General features: G+C 41.0%; 3 protein-coding genes across 4 annotated transcripts in view; 1 reads left to right on the forward strand and 2 right to left on the reverse strand.

The window, feature by feature from the left end:
- The window catches only part of LOC126567420 (protein enabled), a 31,316-nt gene extending 25,592 nt beyond the window's left edge, over positions 1-5,724 (forward strand). Inside the window, exons 4-10 of the mRNA XM_050223644.1 lie at positions 1,623-1,770; positions 2,442-2,798; positions 2,900-3,031; positions 3,134-3,446; positions 5,078-5,163; positions 5,237-5,452; positions 5,568-5,724. Of these exons, the coding sequence (XP_050079601.1) occupies positions 1,623-1,770; positions 2,442-2,798; positions 2,900-3,031; positions 3,134-3,446; positions 5,078-5,163; positions 5,237-5,452; positions 5,568-5,717 (1,402 nt within the window). The 3' untranslated portion in view covers positions 5,718-5,724. The remainder of the gene's footprint in view (positions 1-1,622; positions 1,771-2,441; positions 2,799-2,899; positions 3,032-3,133; positions 3,447-5,077; positions 5,164-5,236; positions 5,453-5,567) is intronic.
- Positions 1-14,813, reverse strand: part of LOC126556046 (digestive cysteine proteinase 1) — a 283,799-nt gene that overhangs the window by 85,662 nt on the left and 183,324 nt on the right. The window lies entirely within an intron of this gene.
- Positions 13,708-14,424, reverse strand: LOC126567421 (tubulin polyglutamylase complex subunit 2-like). The gene has a single exon (XM_050223645.1). The coding sequence runs from the start codon at positions 14,422-14,424 to the stop codon at positions 13,708-13,710; it is 717 nt and encodes a 238-aa protein (XP_050079602.1).

Consider the following 14,813-nt stretch of genomic DNA (forward strand, 5'->3'; position numbering starts at 1 on the left):
ACCAGCTCTAGTTTCTACCAGTGGATCCATGTATCTGCTGACAACGCGTTGGGCGTCAACAATTTCGTCGATGTTGGAGTGTTAACCCTTTTTCCTGGACTAGGCAGGAGGTGTATTTAACCGCGAACCAGAGTTAAAGCTGCGACGATTCCCCGTTATTTCTTCCGACAGAGTGGAAAAGCACTACTGGAGTGCGGGACCACCGATATTTGTAGGGAAGGCAAAGGGGAAGCTTCTCCTGCATCTGAAAGAGACCCTCCCAAAGACTTACGGAGCCATTCCTAGTACGAAAAAAATGTATTTATCTATCTAAGTGATAATTTCCATTTATAACTTAATTCAAAAGTGTTCGTAATCTACCCAAATAATCCAGCTTCTATACCGTTCTTAGCGTCGAAAAGAAACAAAGGATATGGAAATTACACCTTTAGTACCGGGGAACAACGTAACCGATTGCAGTTGTGCCATGAACTCGGTTGGCAAGATGCCGTAAAACTCCACGCTAGGGCTTTGGTGAACGTACATATCTCTCTACATCCTGTGCTCTTCGAACGCGGATATGCGCAATGGATTCGTTCCGGTGGAAAAGGAATTCGGTCAACACTTGTCGGGGTGCGTGTGTGTTTGCAAATACATGCTCGGATCATAACACACCACCACCGCCCCGAAACTGTGACTGTGGACAGAGGGAAAAGCAAGCTCTAGAGAGGAAGCGCATAGTCATAGTTTTTTTTGTGAAAACTCTCTGTTTTCGTATCTCTCGATTTCCATGCAGATGTTCTGTGTGCTGCTGGGTATGCTCTTACTTTATCGTTCAGCATCTCTTGTAAGAGCTTTATGAGCGTTTCGCTCTTCTACTCTTCTGGCAGCAGGAACTTTGATGCGGACCTTAAAGGATAATGGGAATCGGGATGGAGATGTCCTATAAAGCTTGCTGACGAGAGAGATTCACCGAAAGAGCATAAAAAGAGCAACAAAGGAGGCACACCCTTAAACAACATTGGGTGTTGGCGGGAAAATCTACTAAGATGCTAGCTGTGTGCGTGTCGCAATGTTTAACGGGTTGCAGTTGGGATACAAAAAAAAAACCACTCAGAAACATCGTGTATTATGTACATCTTGTGCATATTTTTGACTTAATGGGGCACAGTAATTGGTGAGACAATTCCCCGGACAGGGCAGACAAAACGCGCGTGCATTTGTTTGCCATTGTCAAACAATGATCCCGTTCCGGACATCATTTGACATGTAGTGCGCGGTGTCATTCTGGCACGCGACAGAGCAGTTTGCAATGATGATTATTGTGAATGTGAGAAGATATCCCAAACCCCCTCCGTGTATAGCGAGAGGACCCAACTGCGGGAGTGCACAATCTAGAGAGAAAAAACGTACTTTTTGGAATGGGTTTCATTCCATGCGAATTGTACGCCACGACTAGATCGACCAGTCCGCATAACATTGAGCGAGTTGTGTTGTAGTGCCATTAGTAGTAGCATCCAAAGCAGCATCCGCATCAGGACAATTTAGAGTTAGCGTTGAACATAACATTACAACTAAAAAACAAAAACAAACAATACATTTCAATCAACAACTCTCCCGTTTGTTTCATCGCAAAACAACAGTGCACCACCGGTCCCGCCAGCGTTACCGACACAGCAGCAACAGCAGCAGCAGGCATCGCAGCAGGTACAGCAGCAGCAACAGAAACCGATCTATGCATCACAGCAGAGCAACAGCAGTACCAACAGTATTACCTATGGAAACAATTCGGTAAGTATGGTTTCGGAGCTGTTAGCTATCCGGATCCGAAAAATGTAAGTCTCATAAAAACGGACTCTGCAACTTCAAAGTTGGTGCCGCGATTGTTATTGTGTTTCGTGTTGGCCGTAGCCAGAAATGTTTGGGACCCTGGAAGGAAGTGAGTGGATTGACCTTGAACATGTTCCCTTGTCGAAAATTCGATTTTCCATCAGGCACCTGTCAGGTTCAATCGACTATAAAGGACTGGTCGCTATGTTTAGGCGGTCCGAGTGCAATCGGTGTTGATGGCGCGATGGTGGAGTGAATGATAATGGATTTTTTTTAGTGTTATTGGACATTCTCGTGCTCGTGAGAAGAAAAAAAAAATTGGAAATTGTTCGTGTTTGTGTGGGCGAGAGACAAGTACTGGGGTACGGATTCTGACGTACCACGTGACTGGTGTTTTTAGTGAAAGTGTGTATTTCCCCAAATACACACACACAGTACTGCTACAGAGTTAGTATCGACGTATTCGGCCAATCTATAAGGATCCGGATAAGGACTATTTGACAGTTTCCGCAATGTCAGTTTGTTGATTGTGACCAGGCATATTTTCCTAGCTGGAAACCATGTTTTCTTCGATGATGATGATTGCCTTTAAAATAGTTTGATTCACTTCCTTTTCTTTCCGCCCTTCACAGCAACAGTATCCGCAGCCAATCTACGTAGCATCGAATCAAAACCATCAAATGCTGAATCAGTCGGTGTTGCCACCGCAACCTCCACAGCAACCACCGCCGCCCCAGCAGCAACAGCAGATACCGTCGAACCTGTCGAACGGTTCGATTTACGCGACGGCCACGTGCTCCCCGAGTGCGACCAACAGCAATCCATCGAATCCGATCTACGCCGGCCAGCAGCAGCTAGTGTCGCAACAACAGTCGCAGTCGGCGCCACCGCCACCACCGATGATGATGCCACCGAATGGTTACGGACCGCCGAATGGTGTCGGTGGTCCGTACGGTACCGGACAACCACAGTACGGTATCATTCCACCGGTAAGCAAAGACCGCAAAGGACATACGCACACACACACACACACACCATCCTATCTTCTGGTCACGAACTGGTGTCCTAACTGTTATTGTTTCTCATAAAGGTTCCTCAGATGCCAATGCAACCACTACCACAGCAACCCCAATCACAGATGCAACAGACGAACGCCGCTCCTCCACCACCGCCAATGATGCCGCCAATGTTCCCCATGTCTGCACCATCCAACATACCACAGGTAAAAACATATCGATTTTTTTTATTTTGTTGGATACAATCACCACAAAAACGAAAAAAAAACGCTATTAACACATATAACGTCTTTCCCTTCTTTCCACAGCCTCCAGCACCACCCATGCCACCAAATCTGAATAATGCGGCTGCCCCGCCACCACCGCCACCGCCACCCGGTATGCTTTCCTCGAAACCGGGTGAAATAAATTCCTTGGCCCTCCAGCTGGCCAGTGCCAAACTGAAACGCAGCCAACCACCAACCAAAGGCTCAGTCGGCGGTGGTGCGGGCAATGCGGGCGTATCATCTACCGCCACGCTAACTTCCGCCACCAGCGGCAACAATGTCGCGTCGTCCACCGTGACGGAAAACAGTGGCAGCAGTACATCGAGCGGAGGTAGTGGTAATTATGGAACCATAGGTTAGCACTTACACCTCATACTAACATTTTTGCGTGTACTAATCCCTGGCCTCATTGTATCATCGGCGGCAATAGGCCGCCCTCATCACGTGTGCTATGTGTGGTTGTTTTTGTTTTGCTTTTGTGTCTATGTGCTTTTTTTTCGCAACGATTCATTCATTCTTGCGTGCGTGAGGTTCTACAGCCTATGCGACATCATCGATATGTGTCAAAATTCTACCAACTCATCACTCAAGCACTATCATTTAGGATAAGCATTTTTGGATATAAGGATATAAGGATTTTTGTTATGGTATAGAATTTAATGTATGTAATTCATGTAAAAAAAAATATTACTCGTTTGAAAAATTATTTACATGAATCAACTGATCATCACAAGCTTCAAAAACTAGATTTTCTAAAACGCAAAGTAAAATGTTAACAGTTGAACAGGAGGATGAAGGAACAGGAGGAGAATGAACAATTTTTACCAAATGAAACCCACGCTTCAGTAAAAGAATCATTGCAATTGTAACGTGACTAACCTGAACCAAGCGTGCAAAAGCAACTAATAGGATTCGTCTGGTAGGATTTGTTTCATTTTTTTTTTGTTCTGTTTTGCTCTTCTCCGCCAGACAGACATTAAAATGAAATGTCGCGAAAATGGTATTTCTGTCTGGCTCACATTGTTTTTATTGTCTCCCCTTACTTACTTTGGTGTTACACCATCTACGGTCTCTTTCAAATCGTTCGAGGGTTGGATTTTACATGATTAACCGACATCAGGATACACAGCGCTGCGCATTTATGCGGCATGATTTAGGTCTATTGAATTGTAGGCCTATAGATTGTCTTGTTAATGGAATTAGCTAAAAATCGGATAAAGAACTTGCAAGATTTAGAGAATCTTAGAGCATGCATATGTAATGTTAATCGATAGTTGATGTTATTTTTCAAATATAGGGTAAATTGCCAATTATTGCACACCACCCAAATGTTGCAAACTATGTATTAATTGCTTTATTTCTGTATGTTGTTTTTTTCAGACTAATAATTGACATAATTTTTTCCTTGAAGATTGAAGATTTCTGCTACAGATACATGGATTACATTCTAGATCAGGAAACTTTATTTTTTATTTTTTATTTTTAAATGCCAATGAAAATATTTAATACGGCACCAGTCAAAACGAAAGGGCTTCTTCCAACAGCTAGTGACGTTTATATAAAAATCACTTATTTTAGTCAACTGTTTAATGTTTGGATGAAAGAAAGTTCAACACACTTTAGCTTATCAATCTGACGATGAGGATAGAAATAAAATGTTACAATGACCAATACAATGTCCACGGCGAGTGTGCAATTTTCAGTTGCTGCAATTTTGAAAGTATGTAGTGTGTTTTGGCATATCCTGGGCATGCTCGGTAGAAGTGCTAGATAAACATTGTATAAAAAAATAGTGGTTCTATCGGTCTCAGATACATAATATCCCGGAAAAGTCTCCTTAGGTGTGCAATAATTGCCAAACTACCCTATTTTAAGTTTAGATGTATTTTGTTTATCTATCTATACTTTTTTCATCATATGCCATAAACTAATTTTTATTTTTCTTGTGCTCTCGCCTCTCCTGTGTATTCTTGTGGTGATGTTCAGGACGATCGTCATCCGGTATGGCATCGATGATGGATGAAATGGCAAAGACTCTTGCTAGGCGTCGAGCGCAGGCAGAAAAGAAGGAGGTAAATCATCATCAACCATCGATTAGCCTCGATTTTTCACATTGATCCATTTCCATGCTTGTTTCTTCTCTAGCCGGACTCCAACGACGATGGCGGTGCCGGAGGATCCGGAGGACGCCAGCGGGCCTGGGAAAAATCAAGCACACTACCGCACAAACTAGGCAGCAACAATGCTGGTGGAGGCGGAGGAAGCAATTCTGGTGCCGGTGGTGCTAGTTTGAGCGGTTCAGAATCACCAAAACCGTCGCGGAAGCGTTTCGGCAGTGCCAGCGAGGAAACGATACTGAAGGTTGGTGATGGCGCTTGGGAACAAAAGGAAGCCTTCTTTAAGAAACAAAACCATAATTAAACGATTTTTCTTTTTGTTTATTTCTTCGTTTCATGTTGCAACAACAAACAAACAGCAGATTAATGGCGGTGACAGTTTCTCCCTTCCGACTGCGGTCGAGTTCGACAATCTGAAGGAGGAAATATTGCGCGAAATGCGCAATGAGCTTGCGAAAGCAAAGCAAGAAATAATAGAAGTTATCAAATCCGAATTCAACCGCAGGTAAACACACGCTGCCATTCTTGTTGCTTCGGTTTTAGGCGCTGGGAATGAACGAGGCACACGTGCATATGCGCTATTTCTATTTCTACTGCAAAAAAAAACTACACTTTACAACTATCATAACTACTATAACGAAAGGAAAGATAAAAAATGGAACGCGATCAGATCAGGCCACAGGCGGCAGTCACGATGAGAAGCATCGAATGGTATCCTAGATCCAGGGGCAACAGGCAACGATTTGATTACAACGGGAGAGGAGGAATATGGTGGATGCGGTGGACATTCGGACGTGTGCATGAACACTGGTTCCGCTGCTGGGTGCAGATTTTACTTCAATTGATACGTATAGACGATGTTTCTTTATTTTCGCTTGCACGCAAAACAAGTTTTTTGTTGGTTAATTTAATTTTTACGTCAAAACCTATGAGACGTATTGACTAGATTCTGTTTCTGCCATTTTCTTATTTTTATATGAATTATTTTCTTCATTCTTGTTTGATACAACAATGCTAGCATAAAACAACTAACATTCGCAAACGCGTAGCAGATTGAATATTATTTCGAAATACATGTCTATGTACATAATTTAACACGAAGGATTTTCTATTTTTGCAGAGCGGCATTTGACTCATTCTTAAATTTCAATCGCGTTTTTCATTTCTGTAAAGGATGATTTTAACACCGGATGTATATTTCGTTATGTGCAAAGTTTTTATTCCTTGAATCACACCCTTGTGGCATGCCTACAATCTAAACGATCGTGCGATCGTCGCTTAAGTCGCTTAAGCGTTTCGCCTAAAGAGACACAAATGTGCTAACTGGAAAGCAATTTTGGTTTAGAATCCTTTACATGTTTTCTAGTTTTTCAGGCTGTGGGCGATATCAAATTCAAAATTTCTGGTTTTTATGAGGGTTTTTTTGAAATCAGGTTTTTTGAGAACCTGACGCGCATGCACAAGCTCCCGACGGAAGGGCAACGGAGAAAAAGTTGACATTTTATGTTGAGATATTTTGACAATTTCACAGCGATATCAACAGTTTGAAATTTCCCGAGGTCTTTTAAATGGTCGAACAATATCCCTAAGGAAAAAAAAAATATCGGAACGTAATAGAAATGAAAAACATCGGTGAGAATTAAAAATGAGACGAAGTCCGCAGGAGTAGATTGATGGCCATAGAGAAAAAATGGAGGAAAATTGTGTGTGTGAGTAAATGGGACTCATGTGTAGTTGAGCAGTCAGGTTAACGATGTTGACTGTTGGAGCCTGTATGAAAGTATAGAGACTGGAAATCGAGTATCCGTGCAGGGCGTCGTAGTAAAATAATCGAGGAAATCCTGCCCATTTTGCAAATCTGTGGTCCACGCACAATTTCTGTTCTGTTGTGATCACTGCTTCAAACAATTGTTTAGGTTGAATTTTAAAAATAATTATGATTTTTTCATTGCCAACTGTTGAAACGAATTCGCCTCTCCCACCAAGAGCACAAAAACTTTGTGAACGATATCTAAAAAAAAAGCAAAACAAATACACCATTTACATGCGCGAAGGAATGCTGAACTATAAGACTCCAAAAACATTTATAAATATATCGGAAAAAAGGGAGAACTAATGGATAAATTAGCATAATATACACTTAAAAACGATGTTTTTGCAAGTGCAAACATTCGAATGGCAAATGCGCGTATCGAAATTTCGCGAAAGGACACGTCGTTTCCATGTGGAATTTGATATCTATTTTTGAGTGCGGCCTCGCCATCCATGTTGGTGTGGGGTAACCAGTTTTTTGGTCCGTGTGTACCACCACCTCCACCCTCCGTTAATATTTTCGCCCTCATCTCTCGCTCTCATCTCGTATTGCATTGTAGTAATAAATAGCAATCATCATCGTAATACAGTTCGCATTAAATCTGGACATTACCCAGAGTCGGGAGTTGAAAACGTAAGCTTGCGCGCAGTTATTATTGCTAGGTAGTGGAACCACTGGTGAAAAAATAGGAAAGCGATTGATGGTAGGAATCATACCCGTTCTTTGAATCGAATGTCTATCCAATGTGTCTCTCTCTCTCTGTGTGTGTGTGTGTTTGTCAGCCATATTATCCTGTCTCATTATTATTACTCTTTGGAGAGGCTCGAAAACATTAAGGAAAAAGTCGAAAAGTCAAAATCACACTAAAACTTTGAAGCATAACTAAAAGTCATCGGGAACATAAAGCTAAATTAAACTAAACATAAATACTTAATGGCGGATGAAAGGAGGAAACGGAGTGCAGTACAGAGAGTGGGCAATGATGATGAAAAAAGGCAAAAAGAGGAGAGAAAAAACACATGAAGTGAGTGCTTTGTTCAGTTTGGTTTTCCGTATTCTCGTTTTTTTTTGGCGCGCGGATGCGCAAAATAGTAAAATGATAAAATAGACAGTGAAGATCCTTGTAAGCAAAACTCTACAACACACACACAGAAGCAAACGAAGCTGATTAAATCAAAATGTAGAATAAATTACGTGTCATCACTCGTCTTCTTGAATCGGATCGAAACCACCCGACCGGGATGCGATTTGAGTAGCATGTGAGATGGTGGCAAAACAGTGCTGAAGCATTAGATGACTAAAAGCGAAAACAAAAACAGCGCACTTAATTTTAAGGTGTGCACAAACGCGTTTAAATATTAAACGTAACACAAACAAACACACACGGATTGTAAGAAAAGGATTCCGAGCGTACAATGGAGAATTTGTACACAATCGAATTTTTTTGTACATAAACGAAAGACTAAAAGGGGGGACTAAAAAGGTTAAAGAAAAGAAAAAGGAATAGGACAGAATGTAACCGCGATACTTTCATTTATAGTCATGGTGTCGATGATAGTTTAAGCGAAAAGAATGAAAGGCGGCAAGGATATGTGTGTGTGTGTGTGTGTTAATATGATACTGAAACGACGCTGAGAAATGCTTTCTTTCGCGCTGTGTAGGCACATCAACACGGGATGTTCTGCTGCGCTGTAGAGACGAACTATTCAAGAAGAAAGCGTGCGATAAATTAAAGATAAATCTTCCCTCGGAACTGAACTGACATTATATATTTGTGTACGTGAGAAGTGGGAGGGTGTCCGTCAAACCCTTCGAGCTCGCACACATAAAACACACGGGGAAGCGATCGTGGAGCAGCAAACAGAAAAGAAGTACGTGTGTCTAGGAAGGCGTACGTATGAGTCCTGAGATAAAACACGTGCCCCATTTCGAGCAAGACGCGTAGATAAATGCTCTCTTTTAAATTGTTTCAATAACAAACTTACACGAAAACTCACGTACGCTTTAAAACGGAAACGGGAAACGGGATGGAAGTGAAATGTTTAAAAATTCAACACACGCACACGCATCCACAAACACACGAGTCAAACCGAACACTTATACAAAACTACCAATATCCTATCTAAATATGTAAAGAAAGGAGATCGTGTAAAACAAACTGGCGCCGTTGTTGCATGAAACAACACACTCAAATATTCAAATTGAAGTTTTGGCATCACGCAAGGGTAGTAACATACAGCATTGGCCACACAGAACACAGAAATGAGCGATTAAGTGAAACAGTGAATAGTTCATTTGGCAAATAAGAAAACATAAAAATCAGCGGAAAAATAGTCGTTTCGATAGTGAATTACAAACAATATAACAAAGCGATAAAGCGTAAGCTCTGATACAAGCATACAGAAGAAGATTTCCGTTCAAAAAACACAAACAAAAACACCCATACCGCGGACGTTTCTGGTAAAGTGCTTGGTACAGATCAATTTTTGGGGTATTGTGATGTTTTTTTTCAGTAAACTTTTATTAATACGCATGTTTTGAGCCATTTTTTCAAACTATTTTGCAATTATAATCGTTTTAATGATCGTTTCAAGATTTTACTATTTTTTAAATATATTTTTTGATACGTTAGGGAGGCGAAAATGTTAGGAAAGGGCAAAAAAGGAGTTAAACTAGAAAATATGCAAAAATTACAAAACAAGAGCATTGTGTCATCCCGGGTCGCCATTTTTTCTGTACTTGTTGGCGTCCCCACAAATGACTATGTAAGCTAATTACTCGGAAGATTAACTGAAATCAAACGATGGCCATTGTACAAACGTACATAATTTACCACAATTTATATTTCTTCCTTCTATTATTTACATCATGCCAAGCGGTCTGTATCAAACCCTAACAGAACGTTCGAAACATAACTCTAAACCACACAAAACAAATAGTAAAGGAACTAACACGAAGGAACGTTCGAAGGAACTAAGTTATGGTAAATCATAAGGATCGGTGAAAAGCGACAGTTAAAAATGAAACAAATAGTAAGAGCGATTGGAAAAGGAAGGAAAAGGAGGTATAACAAAAGGACATTTATTGTAGCGCGATAAAGAAATAATCTCACAGACATGCGGTTATTATCGAATGACTGTTTCGGTTTTTCTCCTTTCGGACACACACACACATATTTTGACTTCCATAAATAGTACTTTTCTTCTTCCCTGTTTATAAATCGGATCCTCCAGCACAGATAACAACAAAAATGTAATAATGAACAGTATTAAAACAATGGACACCACAGTAAACATATACGGATGAATTGCTTGCTGCAGTCTTACTGCGGCTGGTAGTCAGTTGTATAAAGGAGGATGGTAATGGCATTCGTGCAGAGACATCTGTGTATGTTTTTAACGTGTGTGTGTGCGTTTAAATTAAATTAGTTTGTCTCTTTGTGTGTCATATCTCTTTCTTTGCGTCACATGTTAGAGATTTTGTTCGTTTTTTTGGTTTCAATATAAAGAGATAGCGATAGAGAAAGAGAGAGGCAGGGACTGTTATATTTGGGAAGCGCACACACATGATGTAAATGCTTTTTTGTAGCACGCTTTTTCTCTTATTCAATTTACGCTACTTACGTGTGTACCGTTTAGGAGGTTTTAGGGCCGGCACAGGGTGAAGGGAACGGAGAGGAAGGAGAAAACGGACTAAACTCCTCATTTTGAACTGTGATCGTTTTGTGTCACGAGATGGCGCGGTGTGTCGTCCTTTGTTGTACGTAGATGATGCTCTCCTTCCTTTTCGCCCCGATGAAGAGGATTTACTGGAACCCCGGGAAGGAATAGATTTTTATCCGTTTCTTCGATCACTTCTTGATAGAGTAAAAAATATACACAACTACACACACACACACATACACAGAGCCTAGAATTAAAGAAGATGAGTTGAAGTTGGAAGGATTGATGGACGGCACAACTGCTTGTGCAAAGGATTAGAGTTTTTAGAGGGATACATTTAGCGCAGGGAAGATGGTCCGTTCTATTACGCGGTGTGGTAGAGGCATACAAATAGGCATTGCACACGCATTATACATACATTATACGACGAAGCTATTGGATGTGTTGTGTGGGTGCATCATGCTACTATATACATTAGATGATTTGTGATTTTATGTTATATATAATTTTGTATTATTACTTTTATTTACCTTTTACGATTTAGAGACGTACAGAAAAAAACGCGACTATTGATATATTATACATACATACAACACTAGACACACACACACACAAACAACCAACAACACATTTATCTTATTATTCGCCAAGAGAAGATGGTTAAAGGAAAGCGAGAAAGAGGTTAAAAAAGGCGCAACAGCTAATGTTAGGAGAGAAAAAAGGCAAGGTGGTTGACACGAAAATGAAAGAGAAACAAAAGTGTGGCTAAAACAGAGTAGCCCGTAACCAATTCGAGTGATTGAAACGAAAGCATAGCGTACAATAGTAGGAAGGTGGACGACAACGGAAGCGAAAAAGGACGTGTTAGAGATAAATTAAATGATACAACAGAAAATACACACACAAAGTTATTGAAGTAGACGACAAACAGAAAACGAGAAAAATGGTGGGACAGCTAATGAATGCGTGTATTGTCGTGTGAGTTTGGTGATTAAAGGAATAAAAAGGAACGGTAAAGGATGCAGACAACACATAAACACGCAAAGGAAAACATAAAAAATTGCAAAAGGACATATAGACTACAGAAATACAAACACAAGACACAATACACACAAAACACACATACATTATTATAGATAACCTACAAATTTTATAAAATTAACAAACAAGAACAACAAAAAACATATTGCGATTAATAAAAAAAGTGAAAAACTGAAGTAAACGTAAAGCTGTGACCTGCAAGGTATGGTCTTGGGTTTTTTTTTTGTGCGCTTTCTTTGTCACATTACATTAATGCTTTCGTCGTTACATAAAGATTGTTAGTTATTGCGACTTAATAGTGGATACTTAGTACTTAGTGATGAAAAATCATTCCATTCTTTTCCTCTAACCTGTTCGGGGAATCGAGTGTGCATTTGCTGGCATCGATTCCGATCCGTATTTACACCGATTCGTTGTAGCTCATGTAGAGTTATACGAAGTACAGGCCCGGCCAGTCCGGCCAAGTTTGAACCTGTTTGTATGCATCTCCAAAATTGCCGTTTGTCTTGGGGCTTAATGATAATGCAGTCTTACTGCGGCAGGTAGTCAGTTGTATGAAGGAGGATGGTAATGGCATTCGTGCAGAGACATCTGTGCATGTTTTTAACGTGTGTGTGTGCGTTTAAATTAAATTAGTTTGTCTCTTTGTGTGTCATATCTCTTTCTTTGCGTCACATGTTAGAGATTTTGTTCGTTTTTTTGGTTTCAATATTGTCATGTAGAGTTATACGAAGTACAGGCCCGGCCAGTCCGGCCAAGTTTGAACCTGTTTGTATGCATCTCCAAAATTGCCGTTTGTCTTGGGGCTTTGACAGTATACATTTTTAAGGAGAAAAGCTCTTCAAAACGTGGAAAATGTTAACAACAGTTCCCTGAAGATGCAAGCCTGCCGAGCCCCGGAACACGAAGCGGAACACTTAAGCATTAAATCAAAATTTTATCTATAAGTCGCTCTCAAAGATTACGCTTCGTGTATTGAGATTTTTCATTATGATTATGATTATGAAAAGTGTTTTAAAAAAGCAATCATGCGCTTTAATTAAATCCAAATATACTAAATGAGAATCAAACAACTTTATTATTTTTTGAAATACAGAGCTTTCCGTGCCGATAGAACCACAGCAAGCGACTTTTGCAACAAATGCAGCGGAAGACGATAGTAAGGCTCCATACGTCACAAAAGCGGCATGACGCGTAGAACAACGGCAGCACATGATATGACAACTGCAGCACATGGAAGCACGTAGCAATAACGTAAGGACGGCAATAAGTGAAGTGAAAAGCTGACCCGTATACGCGCGACCAGAGATGCATTTGGACTGCTCGATGATCGTTGTATGTTGCACTATATTCATCATATTGAAGCACACACAATTGCGTCAAACATGAGAAATGCAATGTCCTCCAAAGCCCAAGCCAATCTTCCCACGAGCTCTCCGTCCAACTAAGGAAAAGAATGATTGCGACAGAAGGTTGCAAGGGCTCCTGGCAGCAATCATCTTTCCGCTAGTTGAACCGGAGATGGCCTCGTAAGGTGCAAGGTTTGCATGCTTGGTGTGATCATCGAGCTACCAAAATGCATCCCTGGCCGCGTTTATACGCGCCAGTTTGCACGTTGCTTCCGTGTCAGTATAAACCTCCTTACGATCCTTTACGTCCAACTAACGAAAAGAATGAATGCGACAGAAGATTGCAAGGGCTCCTGGCAGCAATCATCTTTCCGCTAGTCGAACGAAAGGATCGTATGGAAGTTATGCTTTCATGGTTAATATGCCGTCTTTCCTATTTCCGCGGTTCCATGTGCTGCAGTTGTCATATCATGTGCTGCCGTTGTTCTTCTGCGTCATCCGCTTGCCGTGTCGCATGTGACCTTTGAATTGTCTTCCGCTTCTTTGTTTAACGTCGTTTGTGCGATCCTATCGTAAAGGAAAGCTCTGCAATATATTTTTATTGTATGAGTGTTTTTTTAAGTATAGTTTAGAATTAAGAATATTTTTTAATTTTTTTGGCTTTGCAAAGGACTCTCACGATGTTGTCTGTCCGTATTGGATGTGGGAGAAATATGTCCGGATCTAGCACGTTATAAACAATTTGGTTTGGTCTAGGAGGCGTATCGTCTCTATCCAGGAGATGTGGTGCCAATAGGAGAAACAGTTGTTCGGCCCATCCCGGTAGACCACAGCTAGCAAAGGCCAATTGCCAGTGTGGCAGCCCGAGATGAGCGATGCTCATGCGAAAATATGTCGCAAACGAGTCAGCCAAAAGATGCCCTTTCATGTTCGCACTTTCCACAAGATAAATTTTAGGGATGGTTATGCCAGACGTCAGATAAACTAGATAAATTTTAGCCACGTCCCCGATACTGTCAATTTCAAACACTTTCTCCGGTATGTTTAACTTAAGATTTCGAAGTTCAGCCAATCGTGGAATTTTGAGATGTCCTACACGATGTGTTTCTAATTTTGAGTACTGATAAGTCCACTGTACATTTAGTCCATCCGTCGACTGGTAGAATTTTTTCATATCGGAGGGCAAACGAACACCGTTTGCCGCTTCCCACGCATTGATTTGGGCAGTTTGGCAAGGCACGTAAGATTTGGCTTCGACGTCCCTTACCTTCGAAATATTCTTCAATGTTTGGACAAGTCCAACGGTAAGGTCCAGGAAGAAACGTCCACTGTAAATTTCGCGGTTGGCCATCGTCGAGAAAATCGCGTTGAAACGTAGCGCACCAAAGAAACGTCAATCGCAAAGCCAAGCTCGATGAATAATAATCTCCGCTTGCTTTATCGTGCTATATTATACTTTTGCATCGTCCAATGTGTACTTGGATGATATGTTGAAAACGCTCCAAATCGAAAATCATCTAGTAACCAATGGAGAAATAATTTTCGAGGCTGTAAGCTAAACCAAAAATCGTGCCTCAACTCATTTTTTTCGGGTGGCCAGGACGTTCGTTGTCTTCCAAGTTGACCAGGTGGTAGATTTGATGATATTAAATTGAGGTGACTTATTTTTGTATCCAGTTATAACCATCCCGATAGTGGGTGTTTGAAGGATGCAGTAAATGGCACCCTTGGTTGTGCACG

This window comes from Anopheles maculipalpis, chromosome 2RL (genome assembly GCF_943734695.1).
Source record: "Anopheles maculipalpis chromosome 2RL, idAnoMacuDA_375_x, whole genome shotgun sequence".
In the NCBI taxonomy this organism is placed as follows: Eukaryota; Metazoa; Arthropoda; class Insecta; order Diptera; family Culicidae; genus Anopheles; species Anopheles maculipalpis.

Excerpts from the sequence above, each read along its gene's own strand:
- LOC126567421 (XM_050223645.1), bottom strand. The coding sequence starts at position 14,424 with ATGGCCAACCGCGAAATTTACAGTGGACGTTTCTTCCTGGACCTTACC.